Here is a 24,918-nt window from a genome sequence, read left to right as displayed (position 1 = left end):
ACGCATGACTCTACTGTACCATGAAATGATGTTTACTCAGAGACTGACAATATCATCTAACTAACCCAGTGTCAAGTCTGGTCATTGTCCATATGACCAAAGGAAGTTCCACACTGCTCTCAATGTATACATAACTGATTCCCTTTATTTGCAGAGTAGTACTCTATAAAATCATCACATCCACTGAATTAGCGAAGAGCATGGCTCCTAGGGAAAACACAGGGATAGGATCATGACAGCCTCTGGTCACACTTTTGTCAACCAAACAACATATAACCTAGTTTTCGGTGTGTTTCTATTTAAAGGCACCTTACTTTATATATATTGTTGATTCACTAACACTGAACTAATGGCCAACAACTCTGAACTTGAGCTCTGCAGCTCCTGTTTTCTTCCTGCTGTTCTCTGAGCTACCCACACATACTTCTAGGAAAGTACTCCTTTGGAGCCAAGATAGTTTGAGTCAGTTCCTGACACCTGCAACTGAAAAAAATTTCTAAAACAGTATGCTGTTAAATGTTTTAACAATCATCACAGTGTTTGCATATTTGTAGTAATTCCAAGTGATCTTCATTTATGCCACTCCCTACAAGTATATCATGGTTAGAAGTTGAGAACCATCACTGGCAAGCATATGAGTTAACAGAAAAATTCTAAAATTTTGTTATTGTGAAATGTAACACCCATACAAAAAAGGTGCACACACAAAAAATGTACCTCATGAGGAATTAACACAAAGTTAACACCTTTGTAACTATCACACATAAATAGAACATTGCCAATACTACCTGAAGCCCATCTCACGGCCTCTTTCAGTACTTATCATCCTCTTCCACCCGAAAACAGTAAAGCTCCCGACTTTTATGGCTATCACTCTTAATTTTCTTTCTAGTTTTAATACTTAGGCATGCATCCTGAATCTTATAGTTGAATTCTGCCATTTTTGAATGATATATAAATGAAGTTATATAGTATATTTTGGGGGAAATTTGGTTTCTCTTGTTGTGTATTATTTTTTGAGATTCATCCAGTAGTTAATTGTAGTTGTAGTTCAGCTTTTTTTCATTGCTATTTAGTATTCCATGATACCAATATACAATTATTTCTAGTAACTATTCATTGATAAGCTTTTTTGGCTATTATGAATAATACTGCTATGAATATTCTTGGTGAATACATGCACACGTTTTGAGTATATACATGAGAAGAATTGTTGGATCCTGAATATGTATCTTTTCAGGTGAGTGGATAATACCAAGCTCTTTCCTAAGTGTCTCTTCCAGGTTATATTCCTACCAACATTTAAATTTTTATTTTATTTTTGGGGGGTGCTGGGTCTTCATTGCTGCGCATGGGCTTTCCCTGGTTGTGGAGAGTGGGGGCTGCCCTCTAGTTGAGGTGGGTAATCTTGTCATGGTGGTGGCTTCTCATAGTGTACAGCACAGGCCCAAAGCTGCAGTAGCTGCAGCATGTGGGCTCAGTAGCTGCAGCTTACAGGCCCTAGACCATGGGCTTCAGTAGTTGGCACATGGGATTAGTTGCTTCATGGCATATGGGATCTTCCCAGACAAGGGATCTAACCCATGTCCCCTGCACTGGCAGGTGGATTCCTACCCATTGCACCACTAGGGAAGGCTCTCATCAATATGTTATGACAGTTTCTCATTTTATATTCTCATTCACTCTTCTCAATCTTTTAAATATTAGCCGTTTGTGTGGGTGTGTATGGCATTTCACTGTGGTTTTAATTTCACTTCCTCCTGGTTGCTAATGAAACTTAACACCCCTTTGCACGTTTAATGGCCCATTTGTGTATTTTCCTTTGTGAATTGCCTGTTGGAAGTCCCTTGCTCATTTTTCTATCTGGTTGCTGGTCTTTTTTCTTATTGATTTGTAAGAGCTCTTTATATATCTGGATAAGGGACACCTTTGTTGGATATATATATTGCAAATGCCTTTTCAGTCACTTAATGGTGTCTTTTGAGGAAGAGATTCTGCAATGTGCTCGATTTAGCAGTCGGGATTTGAAAACAATTTTTTTGCAACTGACAGAACGGCTAGATTAAGCAGTGGAAATATAAATTTCTCAGGTCAGTACATAGGCTCTCTAACCAAAGTTGCATATTCTTTCTTTGGAATGTTAGTTCTGAAATAGCATTTTATTTTTAAATAATTGAAACTTCCATTACAGTACAAACTACAGAAATACACTTAACAATATTTAATTCTGCCGCTTGGTGGTGCCATGGAAAACTAATAATAATAATTTAAAAAATTCTGCAAGTTTGCTGGATAGTAGGGCTTGGCTGTCAACTGAAAAGTATAAACAACATTTTTAAAAGTTTGTAATCCTTTCCTTACATTACAGTGGCTGAAAAGTGCATATACCAGCTCATGCTTTCACTTTAAAATTCCAGGCATACTCAGAGTCGAATGTCAAACAGGAAAATAGGAGGTGTTTTTTTAATCATGGAAAATATCAAACGTTCTAAAATAACAATATAACTAACATCCCTTTTCCTATTACCTGGATAATAAATGTTAACTTCCAGTCACATTCACTTGAAAAAATTAAATAAAAATAAAATTTATGCTTCTTTGTTCTTTTTCATTCCCCTTTCTTCGTTTTCTCACTAGAGGCAATCACAAGCCAGAATTAGATGTGTATCCTTCCAGTTCTTGTTTCTCTATTTTTAGTACATGTTCATGTGTCCATGAGCAGCACAAATGTTGCTTTATATTCTTCAAATGTATCTTTTCATGCTGTAGTATACTGCAATTTGCTTTTTACAAACAGTGTTTTGTCATGTTGATAGAGATTCATGCAGATATATACAGATCTAGGTTATTAGTTTTGTTAAACTGCAGTGCTGTAATTTATGGCAACCAAGTATCCTAAATTATTTATTCCTCTATGAACATTTCAATGTTGCAATAAATGCAATGCTTAGAATATCTAACATATAATACGTCCTCAAAACATATTTAATGAGCAAAGCGGCATAAAGTATTTCAGGCAGACTACTATTTGCTTCAATTGTCCAGTTACATGTCGTTAACGTCCACCCTATCTGCTTGCGTGGCAGGGATCATTCCCTGAAATTTCCTAAACGCTTTTTACCCAATTCTCTGAGAAAACGCTCTGATGCAGTGCCAGTGTGGGGGCAGGGCTGGGCGGGTGGAATGGGTAGAGAATGGACACAAAGACATCTCAACGTCAAAATATAAGACAAAGGTTTGTCTGGAGCAGAACAGGGTGAAGTAGCGCGCGTTATAAAATTGGGGGAAAGTTTATAATGCAGGCCATGTCCGGTGCTACCATATCCGGATAGCAGGTAGCGCAATACAGAGGTCTTTCTCTCCGAGCACCTTCTGAAAGATGTAACCATCAAACGACAGACAGTTGCCATGGGAACCAGTGGGGGAGGACAGTGTGTTCGACCAGAATTCTTGATGCGCTTAGAATGTTTCTTCTTCCGGTCCTCGATTCTTCGCACCACCGCCCCTCTCCGCCGTCCCCCGCCCATTCTGTGGGCTCTTATCATTTTCTTCCCCTTTTAATGCTCTCCTTCCCTGTTCTGGGTCGCCATCTTGGACCATGCGTCAAGATGGCGCCCCTTGCCCCCTCCAGAGGCAGAGCCCACGAGCGCCAGAGATTCTGCGCGCGTACGTGCTCGGGCGCGGGAGGGTGGGGCGGTGATGTCAGACGTCGCCCCGCCCACGGTGGTCGCTCCACCCCTGGCCCCACTCCTCCTTCCTCTCACCCGGAGAACCCGGAAGTGGAGGAGGAGGCGCGGCGGCGGTGGCAGAGCGGGCAGGAGCTGGTGGAGCCATACCCGGCAGCGTGTCTGGGGTTGGGGGCGGGGGGTGGGGCTGAGTGGCCTGAGCAGTCTGGCCTGGACAGGGCGGGGGAGGCCATGGCCTCGGCAGAGTTGCAGGGGAAGTACCAGAAGCTGGCTCAGGAGTACTCTAAGGTACCCGTCGTATGCGGGGAGTAGGGGGTCCCCGGTCCTGCGGCCTCGGGTTGCCTTGGCAGCGACTTGTCGGGACAGAGGGAGAAGGCGGAGGGGGCATGCGAGCGCGCCCCTCCTGTCTCCTCCGCCTTCTGTATCCACCATTACCGCGCTTCCACCTGCAGTTCCCAGGAGATGGGGCCGGGCGGTGTCTGGTCGGTGTGCGTTTCTGCGGGAAGGAGCAGGAGTTTGATTCTTCCTTCTCACTGAACTAGCGGGCATGGACAGGGATGTCAGAAATCCTGGCTTCCGCCTCTGGTGCTGGTCGGGAGGGGCAGGGAAAGGTGAGGACCATCGCTTTCCTGCTGCTTCCTCAATTTTCCCAGCCCGGCGATGGGAAGGATCAAGCTTTCTCCTTTCCCACAGGAATGATGTGAGGATAAACAGATTTATCTGCCTCCCCCCCACCCCCCACAATTAAATCTGAAGTGTGAATAGAGTCATGCGTGTAAACTACTTCACCAGAGATAGGTGGTTACGAATGGATTCAGTGCTTTGGAAAGACGTTGTCTGAAAATGATTTTGAAAGCTGGAGTGCTAGGGCTGTGTCCTTTTCTCTTTTTCTTGGGTCACCTGGAGTGGGGCAGAGCACCCAGAAGATGCTCAGAACATGTTGAATTAAGCAAAATAGTGACCTTTCCCTTTGTCATATTTATGGCATCAGTCTTTTAACTGATGGGACCCTTTTCTTGGAAAAGGGCGGTGCTGCTTTTCTGTGTAGTGTGGTTCTGCCTCAAGAATATTCTAATGAAGTTCTAAAAGCAGAATCTTGCATCTTTGGAAATAGATTCAGTAGTCATTAAACTTGGTTTTCGGTGATCTTGGCATTCAAGGGAGCATGGGGAAGCTTAGACTCTTTTTTACTTTGGAGAAACTGAGACACGCTTTAAAAAATTTCATATAACGGATATGCACCAAGGTGAAATGCATTGTTTTGTGAAAAATAAAACCTGTGCCTAAACATACACACTTAAGTCCTCACAATCACATGGAAGCCTTTTGAGATACTGTTATTCCAGTGGTGCTACTATTGGCAAGAGCTTCCCCAGTAGCTCAGAAGGTAAAGAATCCACCTGCAAAGTGGGAGGCCTGGGTTGGGAAGATCCCCTGGAGGAGGGCATGGCAAACCACTCCAGTATTCTTCCCTGGAGAATCCCCATGGACAGAGGAGCCTGGTGGGCTACAGCCCAAGGGGTCGCAAAGAGTAGGACAGACTGAGCATCTAAGCACGACCATTGGCAAAACTTCTGCATTTCCATTTGAATTTGTCTCTAAGAGCCTCTGGCAAGATGTTAGCGATGGCAAGTTTTTATTCTCTGAAGGCATTTTTTGTTTGTTTGAAAGGTCCAGAAATTATTTGGAACAAATCCATGTGATGAAGTGTGGTGGGTAGAGGATGGCAGTCCAGACACTTGGCTTTCCTATTTTGGGGTGAAAATGTTTCATGAGTATAAAGTAAGGGGATTGATTTTCTTTTCCAGATAGTAAACAAGCTCAGAAGGCAATTCCAAGTGGCAGAAGAGAGTTCCAGAAATATTTTGAGCAGTGACCACACTGCTGAAATAACAGCCTCCCAAAAGTAGTGGAAACTTTGAAAAGATTTTATTCTTTTGGCTATGTAAGCTCTTTTGTTTAGCAAACAGTTATATGCCACCTGTGAACAGTCCCAGGCCCCATTGAGTGAGGCAGAGTTCCACCTTAAGGAGAACCCTTTAATAGAATATTCAAATGTTGTACATAAAATTAATACAAGACGACAAGTGTTAGACCAGTGGGCGCACAGAAGAAATGGCAGGTAAGAGTAGAAGTTACTCAGATTGGGGAGTAGCGGATAGGGAGGAAATGATGGATGGTAGTATTCCAGGCAAAGGAGACAGTCTCTGCTGACATGAAGACACGGTCAGATACATGACAGAGAGTGGTGAAGTATGGTTGGAGGGATAATTTGGACCCGATCATGAAGAGTTGTGGATGTCAAGTAAGAAATTTGAATTTTGAATAAATGGAATAGACACTAAAGGTTTTCAAATGGGAGAGTGACATTGCTTTTAGAAAGATAACTGGTAGCTATGAGGAAGATGGACTGAAATGGGGAAAGACTGGAGAAAAGGAGACCAGACTGCAGGCTTTTTGAATAGTATCAGGGAGAGTTACATAGGATTAAATAAAATTTGTGACTGTTTAGATGGAAAAGGCTTAAATTTAGGAATTATGGTTGACAAGTATGGTTTAGCTTATCTGTTTTTTGAGTGCCTGCTTTGCAGGCAGCTGCAAACTTATGAAGAATATGGATGGAAGTGTCAGGGCACTCATCCTTGTGTCTCATTCATTCTGTGGGACGTGATGAATGAGGGAAGACTGAGAGTTGACCCTGAAATTAACGCATGGACTGCTCTGACAGAACACCGCTGCCGACTGGCAGAGGAGGGTGGGTCAGAAGGCACGCCAGTTTGCAGTGAAGGTTAGATGTAATCATAGTATTATGGTTGGAAGGCATGCTGAGGCCATCTGATTCACATAGTAGGTTGAAGTAATGTTGGGGTCATTGTCGAAAATTTCTAGTGGAGGCAGACTGGCTGAAAGTCAGGACAAAGGCCAGAACTTTTAAAATAATTCCCCTAAAGATGATAGTTGAACTTGGAGAGTTAATCACTTTAGGTAGATTCTTTGGGGAACACCTGTGGGAAGGCTGGGACAGTAGGAGATGCTAAGGGTACTGTAGGGGGTCTGCCAGCCTTGAAGTTGTCTCCCTGTTGGGCCAGACCATTTTTCATCCTTTTAACTGCATGTGATGGAAATTTCAGAATGTGAGAACAGGGATTGGTCAAAAGATTTCATGTGATTTTTGTTCCCTGTTGATTCTAGTGCCAAGCAATTTCTAGATAAGATTTGTGCTACCAGCTAAGCCTACTAACTTAGGGGTAAAGAATCCACCTGCAATGCAGGAGACGCAGTTTGATCCTTGCATCAGGAAGATTCCCCTGGAGAAGGGAATGGCTACCCACTCCAGTATTCTTTCCTGGAGAATCCCATGGACAGAGGAGCCTGGTGAGCTGCAGTCAATGGGGTTACAAGAGTCAGACTCAAGTGAGTGACCCAGCAAGCAGTATGCATGCTACCTTCAGCCCTGTGCCTATGGAAGGGGGTATTTTACCTTTTTGTTAGCTTTGTTTGTGGGCTGATGTTGAATTTCAGTTTTGTCTCCGTTTTTCCTTATTTAGGATACAAAGAAAAATGATGTCCTTTTAAGCTATAGAAGGAGGCCTAAATATCAAGAGAGCAGCAAGCATGATCCCTCAACCAATGACACTTGCAGAATCTTCTTGTTCTTATTTAATGCAGATCTCAGTCTGTGTGCCAGGAAGGGGCCCATTTCTCCCTTTATAACTTCTGTCATAATCTTTTATGTCAAATGTCATAATCTTTTGCCCCTGAGAAAGAGCAAAATCAGTCTGAGGAGCTTCCATTAAAAGACACTGAGAGTTTCGTTAGATAAAAGATGAACCATGGAGGCTGAAGCAGATGACAATTTCTGAGGCAGACAGGTTGCTAAAACATAAAGTGTATGGAAAGGCCAGTTAAAGTGGAGGTTAAGACATTAGTGGTTTGGGCAATTAGGCAATCATTGTAGGCTTTTAAAATTTCTGGTTTAACAGTTTGGGGGCGGGGAAGGGGTTAGAAGCTGGTTTTCAGAGATTTATGAAGTTAATAGGTAATAGTTGGAGGCTGCCTCTTTGAGATGTGAGGGAGAGTTAATCAGGGCCTCATTTTGACTACACTGTTGACTTAAGAACCAGAGACCATTTCTTACTTGGTGTGTATCTTTCTGGAAAAGAGGCTGAGGGCACACAGTCCTGACCCATTTGATTTCAGTCTGCTTTCTCTGCACAGGCTTCTGCATTCTTGCCTGGCACAATGTCCGTGTGGAAACAAGTGTCAAATCTAACCATCTTTCCATTGTTTGTGGTATCCTGGGTCAGTGGTTCAAAGCGTAGCCCTGGGATCAGCAGCATCAGTGTTGGGAATGGGGTGCATCTACCCTGGATTTACTGAATCTGAAACTGGTGGTCAGACCTGGGAATCTGTGTTGTAACAAACCTCTCCAGTGATTTGCGTGCACACCAGAGTTTGAGAACCACCAAGAAATGGTGTCAGTTTAGTAGCTTTTGCTCAGATAAAGGTAATCTTTTTAAAGCTCTTTTCAAAGCTGTAAAAACCAGTGGGAAAGCTGGATCCTATTTCTCTAACGGTTTACCTTGCAATTGATGCTTCTTGTAGTTATGAAGGAGATTGCCTTTGGAAACTTTTTAGATTGGTACTCTTAGATGTGCTCATTTTAGGAATGGATCGGTTTTGCTTACCGGACAGCAGAGCTTGGCTGAATCTGATTGCTTCCTCTTGTAAAAGAAGTAAGACTCAGGAGCTGGACTAAAGTAAAATGGAGTATCAGTTTTTTTCTACCCTAGTGTATTGGGTTCACTACTAAAGGTGCTGTGCACTGGAGCTTTCCAGGAGAATGAAAATGTTCTGCATGTTTGCTGTCTGGTAGGGCATCCACTAGCACGTGGGGCTGTTGAGTACTTGAGACGTGGCTAGCTCAGCTGAGGAACTGAATTTTGGATTTTATTTAAGTCATTTAAGTTTATTTTTTATTTTATTTTTGATTGCATCAGATCTTAGGTGCAGCACGCAGGCTCCTCTTTGCACCTCATAGGCTTTTCTCTAATTGTGGCATGGGGGATCCCAGTTCCCCAACCAGGGATTGAACCCATGTCCCTTGCACTGGAAGGTGGATTTCCATCCACTGGATCACCAGGGAAGTCCCAGTAATTTAAGTTTTAATAGGAACATGTGGCTATGGACCACCTTGCTGAACTGTGCTAGGTTAGCCCCTAGATCAGGGCATCGCAAACGTAAATATCCGTGTGACTCACCTGAGAGGTGAAAGGGGTAGTCACTCAGTCATGTCTGATTCTTTGCCATTCCATGGACTGTAGCTCGCTAGGCTCCTCTGTCCATGAAATCCTCCAGGTAAGAATACTGCTGTGGGTTGCCATGCCCTTCTCCAGGGGATCTTTCTGACCCAGGGATTGAACCTGGGTCTCTTGCATTGCAGGCAGATTCTTTACCATCTGAGCCATCAGGGAAGCACCTTGTTAAACTGCAGATTCTGGTTCAGTAGGTCTGGGGTGGGGCCTAGATTCTGCTCCCAGGTGATCCTGCTACAGCTATCCCTAGACCACACTTTGAATAGCAAGGCCTTAGAGAGTCAAGGGGTATCCTACTCTTAATTCAGCTGAATTGCCAAGCAGTCACTGATGAGGCAGACTGCAGAGTTGGGGTGGGGGTTTTGTCCTACTGAATTTCCCTACACGCAGGGAAATTCAGTAGGGACAAGAGAAAGAGTTTTGTTTGAAGGCAGGTCTGAAAGGAGGTTTTCTTCCCAACTCAGTGACAAAAGGATCTCAACCTTTAGTACACAGTTTGTAGCCCACAGTTACTTTATGCTTTTCCAGGGCGAGGAGCCAATTAGTAGGTGGAGAGAAAGACTGAGTGGTATTCCCATAGCTGTAGAATACCTAAAATGTTACAACTGGGAGTTTTTTAAAGGCTCATCCAGGCTAGAGACACTGAAACTGGTCTGCTGGTGACTTAAGTATTCTGAAATCAGGGTTTTTGGTGAGGCTTAGGAATGGGCTTCAGGTTGTCTGCTGCATACATTATTTTGTAATAGAGAAAAGCTAGATGTCTAAAGATGTGTTTTATAGGGTTGTAAAACATGTATAAGGGCTTCCCAGATGGCACTGTGATAAAGAACCTGCCTGCCAATGCAGGAAATGCAGGTTTGATGCCTAGGTCAGGGAGATCCCCCGGAGGAGGAAATGGCAACCCACTCCGGTATTCTTGCCTGAAAAATTCCATGGACAGAGAGGCCTGGCAGGCTATAGTCTATGGGGTCACAAAGAGCTGGACTGAGCACGCACGAAAACATGTATAAACGTCAGAAGGCCCATCGTATGGAAGCAGTTATGTAAAAGTGAACACAGTCTTGCTGAGGATTAGATGAGAAATAGCATATAAGCTATTCACCTCTTTCCCCACAAACTCTTCTAGTAGTTTGTGATAGAACATAGTAAATCTCTAATCTTGGGCCAGTTATTCTACCACACATTGGCAGAGCGGCATGAGAGAGATCGTAGGTGACTCACCCCACTCTCTGTGTCCCTGGAGAAACAGCTTTGTGGTAAGTCTGACTGAAGCCGGGCTGATCCAGAAGCAGAGTCACACAGAGTAGTCCGTGCACTGGTTGTCAGAGAGGTAGGCGCAGGACTTTTGAAGGTGCTGGGTGTCCAATAGGACCATGAGGTTCAAATCATTTGGAGAAGGGCTTTAAAGAGGGACTGTTGAAGTAATGATGGTCTCTTGCAGAATGCATTGCATTTATTGTTTATTTTTGGCTGTGTTGGGTCTCAGTTGCAGCATGCAGGCTCTTCTTGCAGCATGAGGGCTTCTCTCTAATTGCAGCACCCATGGCTTAGTTGCCCCCACGGCATGCGGGATCTTAGTTCCTTGACCAGGGTTTGAACCTGTGTCTCCTGCACTAGTGGGTAGGTTCTTGACCACTGAGCCACCAGGAAAGTCCCTACGAAGGGTTACATTTAGACACCTTATAGTTACATTAGTGGTCCTCAACCTTTTTGGTACCAGGGATCGATTTTGTGGAAGACAGGTTTTCCACAGACTGGCAGAGGGGAGGGGTGGTCTCAGGATGATTCAAGCATATTACATCTATTGTGCACTTTGTTTCTATTATTATTACATTGTGATATATAATGAAGTAATTATATAGCTCACCGTAATGCAGAATCAGTGGGAGCCCAGAACTTGTTTTCTTACAACTAGATGGTCCCATCTGGGGGTGTTGGGAGGGCAATGGGCAACAGCTGTAAATATACCCACAACTTCACTCCCTCGCATGCAGCTCACTCCCTGCTGTGTGGCCTGGTTCCTGCTGCTGCTGCTGCTGCTAAATCGCTTCAGTCGTGTTCGACTCTGTGCGACCCCAGAGACGGCAGCCCATCAGGCTCCCCTGTCCCTGGGATTCTCCAGGCAAGAACACTGGAGTGGGTTGCCATTTCCTTCTCCAATGCGTGAAAGTGAAAAGTGAAAGTAAAGTCGCTCAGTTGTGTCCGACTCTTAGCGACCCCATGGACTGCAGCCTACCAGGCTCCTGTGTCCATGGGATTTTCCAGGCAAGAGTACTGGAGTGGGGTGCCATTGCCTTCTTCAGGCCTGGTTCCTAACAGGCCAGTTATCAGTTGTGGAAGGTGGCCTGGGGGTTGGGGACCCCTGCTTTATAGCATTTAATGTGATAATTAAACATTTATCAAATGCTTTCTCTGTCCATATTATTGATCTTTCATTGTAGGCAGGAGATATAAGGGATTATACTGTAGTTTCTACTGTGAAGGATAGTTTAATTGGCAGATGGGACATGAGTGTAGAAATCATACATAAATTAGTGAATGTAAAATGTACTATAAAGACTGAATACTTTTATAAGTGATGTCCTGTTACTAGTAAGTGCCCAGGAAACTGAGGGCATTGTCTCTGAGGGCATTGTCTCTGTCTCTATAGGGGCACTATAGAGAATGATTGGGAAAAATTTTTGGAAGTAGGATCAGAGTAGAAAGTAGGTTCTAGAAGAACAGTTGGGGTTTGGTTGGTCAACATGAGAAAATGCTGTGTTTTTGAGTCAAGGTAAAGCTAGTCAGAAGATCACAAGACCATGAAAAATGAGTTTGAAAAGACCAGGAGGGTTTCTGAGTTGGGATTCAGAGGACTGTTTCTCTACTGAATGGAACAGTAGTGCATGGCACAGCTGCTGGAAATAGGCTGTATCATCTCCTGGAGAATTTCCTTGTCCTAATGGAGACTTCAGGGCAGTTGTTTCTCAGTTACGTCCACGTCCACTGGAGTCTCCACACTCGTCTCCTAGAGGCATTAGTGACCACCTGTAACTGTTTCTAAGACAAACACTGCATTTGCCTTCCCACTGTGGTGAATGCTGGTGAGGAGAAAGATAAGATTCTGAAAGACCAGACTGGTTATAGCAGTATCTGCATTTGACAAGATGCTGGTCAGTAATGCAGAGATGTGACAGTGGCTGAAATGCAGGAAGATGCTAAATGCCAAGTGTAATTAACAAGGCAGTGGAGAGCTCGGCCGAACTCATCCTTTTCTACCTACCAAATAGTAGAAGGGGATTTTAGATAAATATTTCTAAAAGCTGCATTTTTCTGTTGAGTGGTACCATTGGAACACTGTGTTTGAATTGTTATCAATTCAGCCAACAGTATTTTCCAAAGGAAAATCAAAATCATTTTTCTTTATGATCAGATTAACTTTCAAACAGTAGTGATTTGAAAAATTTAATTTTGCTTTTTTTGACAAAGTAGGCTGTTCAGTTTGCTTTAAATAGCTTCTAAGTGTGCCTTAGGAATTACAGGTGAGGTTTTCCTGTTTGCTTGTTTTAAAAATGTTTGCAGTTCTGGTCCTACAGAAAATTATCAGTTCAGCAAATTTCAGACTTCATCCCTAGTCTTTGAGGCAGTCAGTCAGAGGTTCTAAAGACCGCACAAAGAAGATGATCATAGATCAAAGTTAGAATGGGGGTACGAAATGAAACCTAAACCCTCAAGTAATACTGCTGTCCTTTGGCTATATGAGTTTGAAAATATTTATTGAATTCTGTTACCTAGGTAACACGTTATCCAAAAAATATATTGAGATTGCTTAAAGGGTAGTATACCATGTGTTGGAAGTCAGTACTAAAGTAGTGGTTTAATCTCTCTGTACTTCTAGAGCAGAGTGTAAAGAACCTAATATTAATGGTAAATATTTTAGGCTTGAGGCCATATGGTTTCCATTGTATCTACTCATTTCTGTCACTATAACTCAAAAGCAATCATAGACAATTCATCAGTAATGAGTTTGGCTGTGTTCCTGCAAAACTTTAAAATAGGTAGCTATCCAGTTTGGCCCAGGTACTTTAGTTTGATTGGAGAAGGAAATGGCAACCCACTCCAGTACTCTTGCCTAGAAAATTCCTTGGATGGAGGAGCCTGGTGGGCTACAGTCCATGGGGTCACAAAGAGTCGGACATGACTGAGTGACTTCACGACGACCTTAGTTTGATAACTCCTGTTCTAGAAAATTTAATGTCCACATTTTTTTAAGCAGGAAATGCTTGTATGATTATCTTTTCTCTTCCCTTTAAATTGTAAACTTTTTGAAATAGGGACCATTTCTTTTACTTCTTTCTCCCCTATATCATTAGCATAGTCCCTTTGTTTTGTTTAGTCACTCAGTCATGTCTAGTTCTTTGTGACTCCACGGACTGCAGCACGCCAGACTTCCCTTTCCTTCACTATCTCCCAGAGTTTGCTCAAACCTTTGTCCATTGAGTTGATGATGTCAACCAACCGTCTCATTCTCTGTCACCCTCTTCTCCTGCCTTCAGTCTTTCCCAGCATCAGAGTCTTTTCCAGTGAGTTGGCTCTTCACATCAGGTGGCCAAAGTATTAGAGCTTCAGCTTCAGTATCAGTCCTTCCAATGAATATGCAGGGTTGATTTCCTTTAGGATGGACTGGTTTGATCTCTTTATTGTCCAAGGGACCGTCAAAAGTCTTCTCCAACACCACAGTTTGAAAGCATCAATTCTTCAGCACTCAGCCTTCTTTATGGTCCAGCTGTCACATCCATATGTGACTACTGGAAAAACCATAGCTATGACTATATGGACTTTTGTAGGCAAAGTGATTTCTCTGCTTTTTAGTCCACTGTCTAGGTTTGTCATAGCTTCTCTTCTAAAGAGCATGTGGGTCTTTTAATTTCATGGCTGGAGTTACTGTCCACAGTGATTTTGGAGCCCAAGAAAATGAAGTCTGTTACTGTTTCCACTTTTTCCCCATCAATATGCCTTGAAGTGATGGAACTGGATGTCATGATCTTAGTTTTTGGAATGTTGAGTTTTAAGCCAGCATTTTCACTCTCCTCTTTCACCTTTATCAAGAGGCTCTTTAGTTTCTTTTTGCTTTCTGCCATTAGGGCGGTATCATCTTCATATCTGAGGTTATTGATATTTCTGGCAATCTTGATTGCAGCTTGGGCTTCATCCAGCCTGGCATTTTGCATGATGTGGAGGTTTAATCACTAAATCTTGTACAACTCTTGCAACCCCATGGACTGTAGCCTGCCATGCTCCTCTGTCCAAGGGGATTCTCCAGGCAAGAATGCTGGAGTAGGTTGCCAGTTCCTTCTCCAGAGGAATCTTCCTGACCCAGGAATCAAACCTTGGTCTCCTGCATTGCAGGCAGATTCTTTACAGACTGATCTACAAGGCAAGGCCTATGATGATGTACTCTGCATATAAGTTAAATATATATAGCCTTGACGTACTCCTTTCCCAGTTTTGAACCAGTCTGTTGTTCCATGTCTGGTTCTAGCTGTTGCTTCTTGACCTGCAATACAGGTTTCTCAGGAGGCAGGTAACATGGTCTGTTAATTTCATCTCTAAGAATTTTCCACAGTTCATTGTAATCCACACAGTCAAAGGTTTTAGCATAGTCAATGAAGCAGAAGTAGATTTTTTTTTAAAATTCTCTTGCTTTTTCTATGGTGCAACAGTTGTTGGCAATTTGATCTCTGGTTCCTCTGCATTGTCTAAATCCATGTTGTACATCTAGAAGTTATTGGTTCATGTACTATTGAAGCCTAGCTTGAAAGATTTTGAGCATTACCTGGCTAGCATGTGAAATGAGTACAATTGTGCAGTAGTTTGAACATTCTTTGGCATTGCCTTTCTTTGAGATTGGAATGAAAACAGACCTTTTCCAGTCCTGTGGCCACTGCTGAGTTTTCCAAATTTGCTGGCATATTGAGTGCAGCACTTTAACAACATCTTCTTTCAGGATCTGATGATCTGAACCACAGTTAGCTCCTGGTCATATGGCAAACTAGAAGTGTATCTGTTGTCCCTTTGATTCTACTCTCTTAATAAGAGCTCTGCTACTATTTGTGGAGCATGTTATCATTTAGAAAGTGCTTTGACATATCTTTTCTTATCTGATTCTCACAACAACCTCAGAAGAATGAAGATAGGGTAGGTGTATTGCCCCACTTTGTAATCCATATAACAAAAGATTAAGTGAGTATCTCTAGTTTATATTGTCTAGGACGAGACAGAGCAAAATTTGGATCTTCTTTTGTGGTAGTGAACCCTGATCTCTAACTTTCTAAAAACAGAAGCAGCTCATCTTTTTAGTCTGTCTTGCTCAAACTGTATATCCTGCAGTGTTCCTGTTTTTCTTAGAATCTTAGCTCAGTTTTCCCTTGAGTGTCAAATGCTCAGTTTAAAGTTTAGCATTCAAATATTCCTATTCTTTTGGCACAGAAAAGGGTCATTTCTGTTTTCAAGACACAGATGTGAGCTGCACAGAATTAGAAATAGATATATTTTTTTTAAGCTCATGGATAAAATCACCCCATTCATTTAGTTTCTCAGAGAAGAACCTGGTCTTTCATGGTCTTTATACTGAGTCCTGAGACTGTGTGTGTGTAACCCTTTGGTGTCAGCTACGCTGCGCTGGTGTATTTGTACGCACGTGCTCTGTGTTGTGCTTGTTGATAATTGCAGAAGGGGATTGCTGCAGAAGATTTATCTTTCAAATCCCTGCTGGTGATGGTGATACAGATGTAACCATGAATAAAAATTCATCAAGCTGTATAATTTTGCTTTGTATATTTTAAGATAAAGATCGACCCCAACTTAAAAAAGTTAACTACAAAAGAAACCCAAGTCCTGCCTCCCCCAAAACTTCTTCCATCTCACCAGCCTACTACTGTTCTCATTTATATTTAGCTTTATAAAACAATAGCCAGTATTGTCTAAACGGCATTACGCCTGGAGTCAGAACTACTGGAGTCTGATTCTCAGCATTGCCACTTACCTTCTCTGTACCTTAGTTTGCTCACGTGTGAAGTGGTGGTAATTATAGCACCTGTTTCATCGGGTTGTGAGGATTGATGAGGTAGTACATGTAAAGTATTTAGGAATGAGCATTCAAATGCTAGCTGCTATTGTTATTAATTTCTGAATTAAACTTGCTTCTCAGTTGCTTTTGTACACTGCTTCTGCTGATGCCTGATTGTAAGTCCTCCCTTCCTGAGGCTGAAGTGAGTGATAGTTGCATGGCTAATATTAGGCACAGTATCCTGCTGGGTGTGTTGATGCCCTATAGTTTGGTTCTCTGTAGAATTCTTATTCCATACTTAGTCCAGTTGTATGTATTTTACAGGTGAATGGTATGTCAGAGTTATAAGGAAAATGGCATACTTAATACCCTATTGTATATTGTATATATATATATTTTTTATTGTATAGTTTTTATTTAGGGAGGTGATTGGTTTCATGGAAAGAACCATGTACATGGGAGGTCAAGAGACCTGGATTTTAGTCTTAATTTTGCATTGTTTAGTTTTATGTCATTGGGCAGCTCAGCCTCTATGTCTTTATTTGTAGAATGGCACGCTGGTTGTCTCTGCTTTCCTCTTGAGGGCTCATTTGTATGTGAGCTGATAGTTACTCAGTGTACAGATTCCTATAAAGTGATGGTAAGTGATTTCCTTGCTGTAAGTGGTTGCTTTATATTAAAAATTAATTATTACTTCCTCTGTTTTCAGCTTCGGGCTCAGAATCAGGTCTTGAAGAAAGGTGTCGTGGATGAACAAGCGAATTCTGCTGCTTTGAAGGTAGGCTACTGTTTGTGTTGTGAGAGTTAGATTAGTGTTTAGTGAAGCTTACAGCAGGGGATTTAGCCCATTTTGTGGGTTAAATTCCCAACTCTGACACTGATTCACTAGGGATAGGGGAGGGTAATCGAATTTTTTTGTGTGTGTTTAACTTTCTTACTTATTTAGGTATGAATGTGATGTGCTTTGACTTCTTAGCTGGAGATTACAAAAATGTCTTATGGGACTGCATCTAATGCATTTCTCTCATACCCAGCTTCTTTCATAGCTAAACTCATCAGGACAAATGGGGCTTCTTATCTGGCTTGATCTGATAGCACTCTGCAGGGACTGGGTCATATTCATGTTTATATCCCTAGCATTCAGCAGATTGTCCCCTGATAAATGGGTCTGAAAGTGTGAATCATTTAGTGCATTAATCTTGCTTTGGGTTGAGCTGTTTAATAGTAATAACCTGTGTTAATGATGACTGAGTGATCCATCAGCACCTTTAACTGAGAGGAGAAATATGATGGGAGAAGAAGAATTTGTTTCTACCTCATTGTAGCAGACATGTAATAAATACTGCTTGAAAGTGTTAGTTGTTCAGTCATGGCCAACTCTTTGTGACCCCAGGGACTATATAGCCTGCCACACTCCTCTGTCCATGGGATTCTCCAGGCAAGAATACTGGAGTGGGTTACAGTTCCCTTCTCCAGGGGAATCTTTCTGACCCAGGGATCAAACCTAGATCTCCCACATTACAGGGAAATTCTTTACCATCTGAGCCACCAGGGAGGCACAGATACTGCTTAGTGATATTCTTAATTGGATAAATTGATTCTAGGATATGGATTCCTTCTTGGCCAAGTTTCAGTAAAATACACTGCCTGCCTCATTCTTTCACTGCCTCCCTTGCTCCCTCTTCCGAAAAAAGGGCTTAGGAGTCCCTTTACTTTTCTGTCTTTCTGGAGTAGCCCGCGACCAGTGACACACGAACAGTCACCAGGATCGTGAGATGCGTCCTTTCACTTGGCTAGTGTTGGACCCTTCTCTAGTCCCCTCTGTCTCTTGAGGAGAGCTCCCTCCTTGGGTGCTGTTGCACAGACTCGGGGCTGAGATGGGTCAGAGTACCTTACCCTACGCTCTCTGCACTTAAGCTGAGATGATAAATAGTCAGAATTTGTTAGCTAAGTTACTGTTTTGTTTAAATCACTGAAGAAATTGATCATTATCTATTTCCTTATGATGTCTAAAACCTACCCCTGGAGAAAGTATTTCCGAACTCATCTTAGTCGCCCGCACTGGTGTTTCACACCCTCCTGTGGCTGATTGTGTCTGATTAATGCTGGTAGCAGCTGTGGTGGTGATGGTGACAGCAGACCCTCTCACTGAGTGCTCGCCGTGTGTCAGGCAGGCGTTGCACTCAGCACCTTGCACCCGTGTTCTCAGTTTTCACAACGACCCTGTGCGGGCACATGCCACTGTCATCACTGTCATTGCAGGAACTAGGATTTATAGAGAGATTGGGATGGATGTCTTCCGAAATCAATGATTGGTTAATGGGGAATATTAGTCACCTAGTGATTAATTAATTATAAGGATGTAAAGAGATTACTTTTAATTGAACTGTGCATTGCAGTCAGCATTTTGATTATATTAGATTTGTATCTTCAGTGAGTTATTAGATGCAATGAGCATTTATTGATTTGAGTTTCCTTAAATTGAAATATAAAATAATTTGGACATGGGCTGGGCCTATGTTTACCATTGAACTTCAAGCAAACATTAAGGACTTAGTAAACAAAAAATAAAAAAGGAAATTTTTTTTCTCTTTAATGGAAACATATTCTACCCCTCTAGCTATGCCCTCAACATGCAAATAATGTCAGCAGATCGCAGAACTAGGCTCTCGTTTTTAGGTTGCTGTTTCAAAATCCACTATTCAAAATTGGGAAAGTAGCATTGACATATATATGCACTATCACGTGTAGAATAGGTAACTAGCAGGAAGCTGCTCTAAAACACAGGGAGCCCAGCCTGGTGCTCTACTGACAACCGGGAGCGGGGAATGGAGTGGGAGAGGGGGGCTTAAGGGGGACGGGATATATATGCACTTATGACTGATTCAGTTGATGTATGGCAGAGACCACCACAACATTGTAAAGCAATTATCCTCCAATTAAAAAAATCCCCTGTTCATTAAAACTTGACCTCTCTTAGCTTTATAGTGGTTTCTCAATGAAGGTAAAGTAAATGTACAGATCTTTCAGTTTATGGTAGTGTATAGCCGTTTGTGTTTGATTACGAGTGAACACAAAGTTACCAGAATGTCGTAAGGAAAATATAGTTAGAATAATATTATTTTTAAAAATAGAGTGAAACTAAATATTTCTCGTTTCCCATTTTCTTAGCTTGTTGTGATATACACAGTACAGCGTGGTCAGTAGAAGACGTGTTGTTTACATTTTAGATTTTGTTCCTATTTTCACTTTAAAGTGAACTGAGAATATTCTTTGTTAGGATAATAACAAAGATTTTTTGTTTGATTTGATTTTTGTCTTTGACAGATCAGAATAATTTAAAGTTAAAGAGTATTGAAAAGACTTCATTTTGACTGACTTAAATTCAAGGAGGATTTATAGGAAAAAGTGAATACAAATATATTTCTTCCATTCTTGCTTACCTGAAGGGCATCATCAGTGAGTCTGAGGTTCTCATTAAAATTTCAAATTTATAAAATTGTAGCCTCAGACTTTGTGACTCCTCACCACCAAACACATGAATAACAACATTATATAAAAGCGTGTTGTTGTGGATATTTAAGTTGATCAATGTTACTTCAGTAGTATACTCTTTAGCTTTATTTTTAAATTTGCTTGATTGGACCAGAAAGTGAAATTGTCACCAAACAGAGCTAAAAAAACATAGGAACTAGAATGATAAACATATAACTTTAATTCCTTAAAGAAAGAGGTTTTGATTATATTTTGGTGAAACAAAAAAATTTTTTTTCATTATTTTTAAATGTTAAGACTAAATTACAAGTAATGGTCTGTTTTCACATTGATGTAGGAACAGCTGAAAATGAAGGATCAATCACTGAGGAAACTGCAGCAGGAAATGGACAGTTTGACATTCCGAAATCTGCAGCTTGCCAAAAGGGTCGAGCTCCTTCAAGATGAACTGGCTCTAAGTGAACCCCGAGGCAAGAAAAACAAGGTAGGTCAAGTCAAAACAAGGTAGGGGGACCTTGCCATTAGGTGCCGACATCTCCAGGCCACCCTGGTTTTAGCAGAAGACCTCGCCTCCAAATACTCTAAAGGTCTGTTTATTACACCTGGTTATTGGGTCCAGAAAGCAAACATTTATTATTAATGTATACTAAGTATTTATTGGGCTTCCCTAGTGGTTCAGATGGTAAAGCGTCTGTCTGCAATGCAGGAGACCCGGGTTCGATCCCTGGGTTGGGAAGATCCCCTGGAGAAGGAAATGGCAGCCCACTCCAGTATTCTTGCCTGGAAAATCCCATGGACCGCGGAGCATTAGAGCCATTTTCACATGGAAATGAGTTTTCAAGAGTTTATGAGAAACCAGCATGCACATAGTTGATTTAGTGGCTAAGAAAAATGAATAGTATATCTCACATTGGTCAAAATTACTGTTTTTTTTTAGTTATACTAAGCTGCCATTTAACTCAAGGTAGGGCAGATAGAATGAGAAGCGCTGTCCACATGAAGCACTCTCTATGGAAGTGGCAGTTGAAGTACTCATACATGAGGCTTATAAGTTTGCTGCAGATGTATTTTCTTTGTTTTTATTGTTAGGAGTTCAGTTTGTGTGTGTTTTGTTTGTTTGTTTGTTTGTTATTTTAGAGAAACATTGTGTTTAATGGTAAAGCTTAGCACATTCCACCACCAGGCATGGCCTGGAGCAGCAGGGATAGGTAGGTGACCTCCGTGGAGGTTCACATGGCAAAGATGATGAGAAAGGCAACCGTTAAACAGAGGAGCTCCACAGCCTCAGACAAGGCAAAGCCCAAAAGAGCCTAGGAGAAGAGCTGCTGCTTCAGAGATGGGTTCCTGGCATAGCCAATGATCAAGCTGCCAAACAGTGCTCCAGTGCCAGCCCTGAGCCAGCCACACCAACCGTGGCAGCCCCAAAGCCAATAAACTTGGCTGCTGTGTCAATATCCCAGGAGAAAACACTGGTCTGGTACTCCTGCCTGGCCACCTGGAGTGGGACACTGCTGTGGGAAGGCTGTTCAGTTGATATCTCTGGCCTACTCAGGAAGGAGGCAAAGGCCTGATGGGACCCTGGTCGAAGAGTGGATCAGAGCAGGAGGAATGAGTAGTGCCCTGGTGGTCTGTGTTTTTTCAGTCTCTTGGCTTTTACTCTTCTGTCTGATGCTCGTCTTACTCATTCTCTTCACTACATGAAGCTCCATGGAGGTCACCTACCCACCCCTCCTGCTTCGACTTCAGGTCATGCCCGATACTGGAGTGTGCTAAGCTTTACCTTTAAACACAGTGTTTCTCTTTAAGTCCCCAGGTGTAAATATAAACTTCTTTCCCTTCTGGTTTTATATAGTGAGGTGAGATTCTGATTGATCTAAGATGGATGATCTGATACTTTTGATCATACTGTGGTTAAGAAGTTGCTTCTTTTTTCAAGGGCAGAAGCTAGGGACTGAGTCTTTAAAAGTCTTGGACAGCACCCCAAAAATGTGTGGACTGAGGCAATGATGACAAATGGTTGGAGGGAAGAAGGTTCACAGTAACTCTGAAGCAGTGTGTGGGGAGGAAAGAGTGCAGGCTTTGGAGCTGAGCCCAGATTTGGACTCTTTGTCTTCCATTTGTAGGTCTATGACCTTAGGCAAGTTTTTAGCCTTGCAGCCTCAGTTGTGGGAAAGACTTTCAGGTTTGTTGTCAGGATTAAATGAGATCATGTAAAGTACCCGGGACTGTATGTGGATATGATGGACATGGTGACATAATTACGTCTCATTTCCCCTCCATGGAAGAATTCTCCAGAGTGGTAATTTTTCAGGTAAGTGGGGAACAGTTCAGTTTAGTCACTCAGTTGTGTCTGACTCTTTGTGACCCCATGAACTACTGCACGCCAGGCTTCCCTGTCCATCACCAACTCCTGAAGCTAACTCAAACTCATGTCCATTGAGTTGGTGATGCCATCCAACCATCGCATTCTCTGTCATACCCTTCTCTGCCTGCCTTCAATCTTTCCCAGCATCAGGGTCTTTTCAAGTGAGTCAGTTTTTCATATCAGGAAGCCAAAGTATTGCAGTTTCAGCTTCAGCATCAGTCCTTCCAATGAATATTCAGGACGGATTTCCTTCAGGATGGACTGGTTGGATCGCCTTGCAGTGCAATAGACGCTTGAGAATCTTCTCCAACACGACAGTTGAAAAGCATCAATTCTTCAGCATTCAGCTTTCTTTATAGTCCAACTCTCACATCCATACATGACTACTAGAAAAACCATAGCTGTGACTAGACAGACCTTTGCTGGCAAAGTAATGTCTCTGCTTTTTAATATGCTATCTAGGTTGGTCATAGCTTTTCTTCCAAGAAGTAAGCATCTTTTAATTTCATGGCTGCAGTTACCATCTGCAGTGATTTTGGAGCCCAAGAAAATAAAGTCTCTCACTGTTTCTATTGTTTCCCCATCTATCTGCCATGAAGTGATGAGACCAGATGCCATGATCTTAGTTTTCTGAATGTTGAGTTTTAAGCCAACTTCACTCTCCTCTTTCACTTTCCTCAAGAGGCTCTTTAGTTCTTTGCGTTCTGCCACAAGGGTGGTGTCATCTGCATATCTGAATTTATTGATATTTCTCCCGGCAATCTTGATTCCAGCTTGTGCTTTATCCAGTCCTGCATTTCTCACAATGTACTCTGCATAGAAGTTAAATAAGCAGGGTGACAGTATGCAGCCTTGACATACTCCTTTCCTGATTTGGAACTAGTCTGTTGTTCCATGTCCAGTTCTAATTATTGATTCCTGACCTGCATACAGATTTCTCAAGAGACAGGTCACGTGTTCTGGTATTCCCATCTCCTTCAGAATTTTCCACAGTTTATTATGATCCACACAGTCAAAGGCTTTGGCATAGTTAATAAAGCAGAAATAGATGTTTTTCTGGAACTCTCTTGCTTTTTCAATGATCCAGCAGATGTTGGCACTTTGATCTGTGGTTCCTCTGCCTTTTCTAAAACCAGCTTGAACATCAGGAAGTTCACAGTTCACGTATTGCTGAAGCCTGGATTGGAGAATTCTGAGCATTACTTTACTAGCGTGTGAGATGAGTGCAGTTGTGCAGTAGTTTGAGCATTCTTTGGCATTGCCTTTCTTTGGGATTGGAATGAAAACTGACCTTTTCCAGTCCTGTGGCCACTGACATGTTGCTAATTTTGTCACATGTTTTCTAAATTTGCTGACATGTTGAGGGCAGCACTTTAACAGCATCATCTTTTAGGATTTGAAATTGCTCGACTGGAATTCCATCACCTCCACTAGCTTTGTTTGTGGTGATGCTTTCTAAGGCCCACTTGAGTTCACATTCCAGGATGTCTGGCTCTAGATAAGTGGTCACACCATCATTGTTATCTGGGTTGTGAAGATCTTTTTTGTATAGTTCTTCTGTGTATTCCTGCCACCTCTTCTTAATATCTTCTGCTTCTGTTAGGTCCATACCATTTCTGTCCTTTACTGTGCCCATCTTTGCATGAAATGTGCCCTTGGTGTCTCTAATTTACTTGAAAAGGTCTCTAGTCTTTCCCATTCTATTGTTTTCCTCTATGTCTTTGCATTGATCAGTGAGGAAGGCTTTCTTATCTCTCCTTGCTGTTCTTTGGAACTGTGCATTCAAATGGGTATATCTTTCCTTTTTTCTTTGCCTTTAGCTTCTCTTCTCAGCTATTTGTAAGGCCTCCTCAGACAACTATTTTGCCTTTTTGCATTTCTTTTTCTTGGGCATGATCTTGATCATTGCCTCCTATACAGTGTCACGAACATCTGTCCGTAGTTTTTCAGGCACTCTGTCTATCAGATCTAATTCCTTGTATCTATTTGTCACTTCCACTCTATAATCGTAAGGGATTTGATTTAGGTTATAAAGCTCAACATTCAGAAAACTAAGATCATGGCATCTGGTCCCATCACTTCATGGGAAGTAGATGCGGAAACAATGGAAACAGTGTCAGACTTTATTTTTTTGGGCTCCAAAATCACTGCAGATGGTGATTGCAGCCATGAAATTAAAGGACGCATACTCCTTGGAAGGAAAGTTATGACCAACCTAGATAGCATATTAAAAAGCGGAGACATTACTTTGCCAACAAAGGTCCGTCTGGTCAAAGCTATGGTTTTTCCAGTGGTCATGTATGGATGTGAGAATTGGACTGTGATAAAAGCTGAGCGCCGAAGAATTGATGCTTTTGAACTGTGGTGTTGGAGAAGACTCTTGAGAGTCCCTTGGACTGCAAGGAGATCCAACCAGTCCATTCTAAAGGAGATTAGTCCTGGGTGTTCTTTGGAAGGCCTGATGTTAAAGCTGAAACTTCAATACTTAGGCTACCTCATGCGAAGAGTTGACTCATTGGAAAAGACTCTGATGCTGGGAAGGATTGGGGTCAAGGGATTGAGGAGAAGGGGACAACAGAAGATGTGATGGCTGGATGGCATCACTGACTCGATGGACATGAGTTTGAGTGAACTCCGGGAGTTGGTGATGGACAGGGAGGCCTGGTGTGCTGCAATTCATGGGGATTGCAAAGAGTCGGATACGACTGAACGACTGAACTGAACTGAACTGAATGGTCTAGTGGTTTTCCCTACTTTATTCAATTTAAGTCTGATATTGGCAATAAGGAGTTCATCATCTGAGCCACAGTCATCTCCCAGTCTTGTTTTTGCTGACTATATAGAGTTTCTCCATCTTTGACTGCAAAGAATATAATCAGTCTGATTTCAGTATTGACCATCTGGCAATGTCCATGTGTTGAATGGGAGTGTCATTGGCAGAGGCTGTTTGCTATGACCAGCGTGTTCTCTTGGCAAAACTCTGTTAGCCTTTACCCTGCTTCATTCTGT

At 42.2% G+C, this 24,918-nt stretch overlaps 1 protein-coding gene and 1 pseudogene across 6 annotated transcripts in view; one reads left to right on the top strand and one right to left on the bottom strand.

Annotated features, from left to right (window-relative positions):
• The first annotated feature begins 2,146 nt into the window (after positions 1–2,146).
• PPP1R21 (protein phosphatase 1 regulatory subunit 21) overlaps positions 2,147–24,918 on the top strand; it is a 79,380-nt gene continuing 56,608 nt past the window's right edge. For 3 of the 6 annotated variants that reach the window (XR_015136975.1, XM_086326978.1, XM_086326980.1), the window contains exons 1-3: positions 2,147–3,974; positions 16,759–16,827; positions 19,882–20,028. Coding sequence is in view for 3 of the 6 variants with exons in the window: in XM_086326978.1 (XP_086183104.1) it covers positions 3,465–3,974; positions 16,759–16,827; positions 19,882–20,028 (726 nt within the window). In the remaining 3 variants the exon portion in view is untranslated. Of the gene's footprint in view, positions 3,975–4,030; positions 4,298–16,758; positions 16,828–19,881; positions 20,029–24,918 lie in introns of those variants that run through there. The other 3 variants (XM_086326981.1, XM_086326979.1, XM_086326982.1) reach the window with 3 other exon arrangements.
• On the bottom strand, positions 20,774–21,253 carry LOC147363339 (ATP synthase F(0) complex subunit C1, mitochondrial pseudogene; annotated as a pseudogene).

This window comes from Bos grunniens, chromosome 11, assembly GCF_055505025.1.
Source record: "Bos grunniens cultivar Pamir isolate PY7600 chromosome 11, Bosgru_T2T1.0, whole genome shotgun sequence".
In the NCBI taxonomy this organism is placed as follows: domain Eukaryota; kingdom Metazoa; phylum Chordata; class Mammalia; order Artiodactyla; family Bovidae; genus Bos; species Bos grunniens.
Note: the sequence above shows the minus strand (reverse complement) of the source record. Positions and strands in the feature narration are given on the sequence as shown.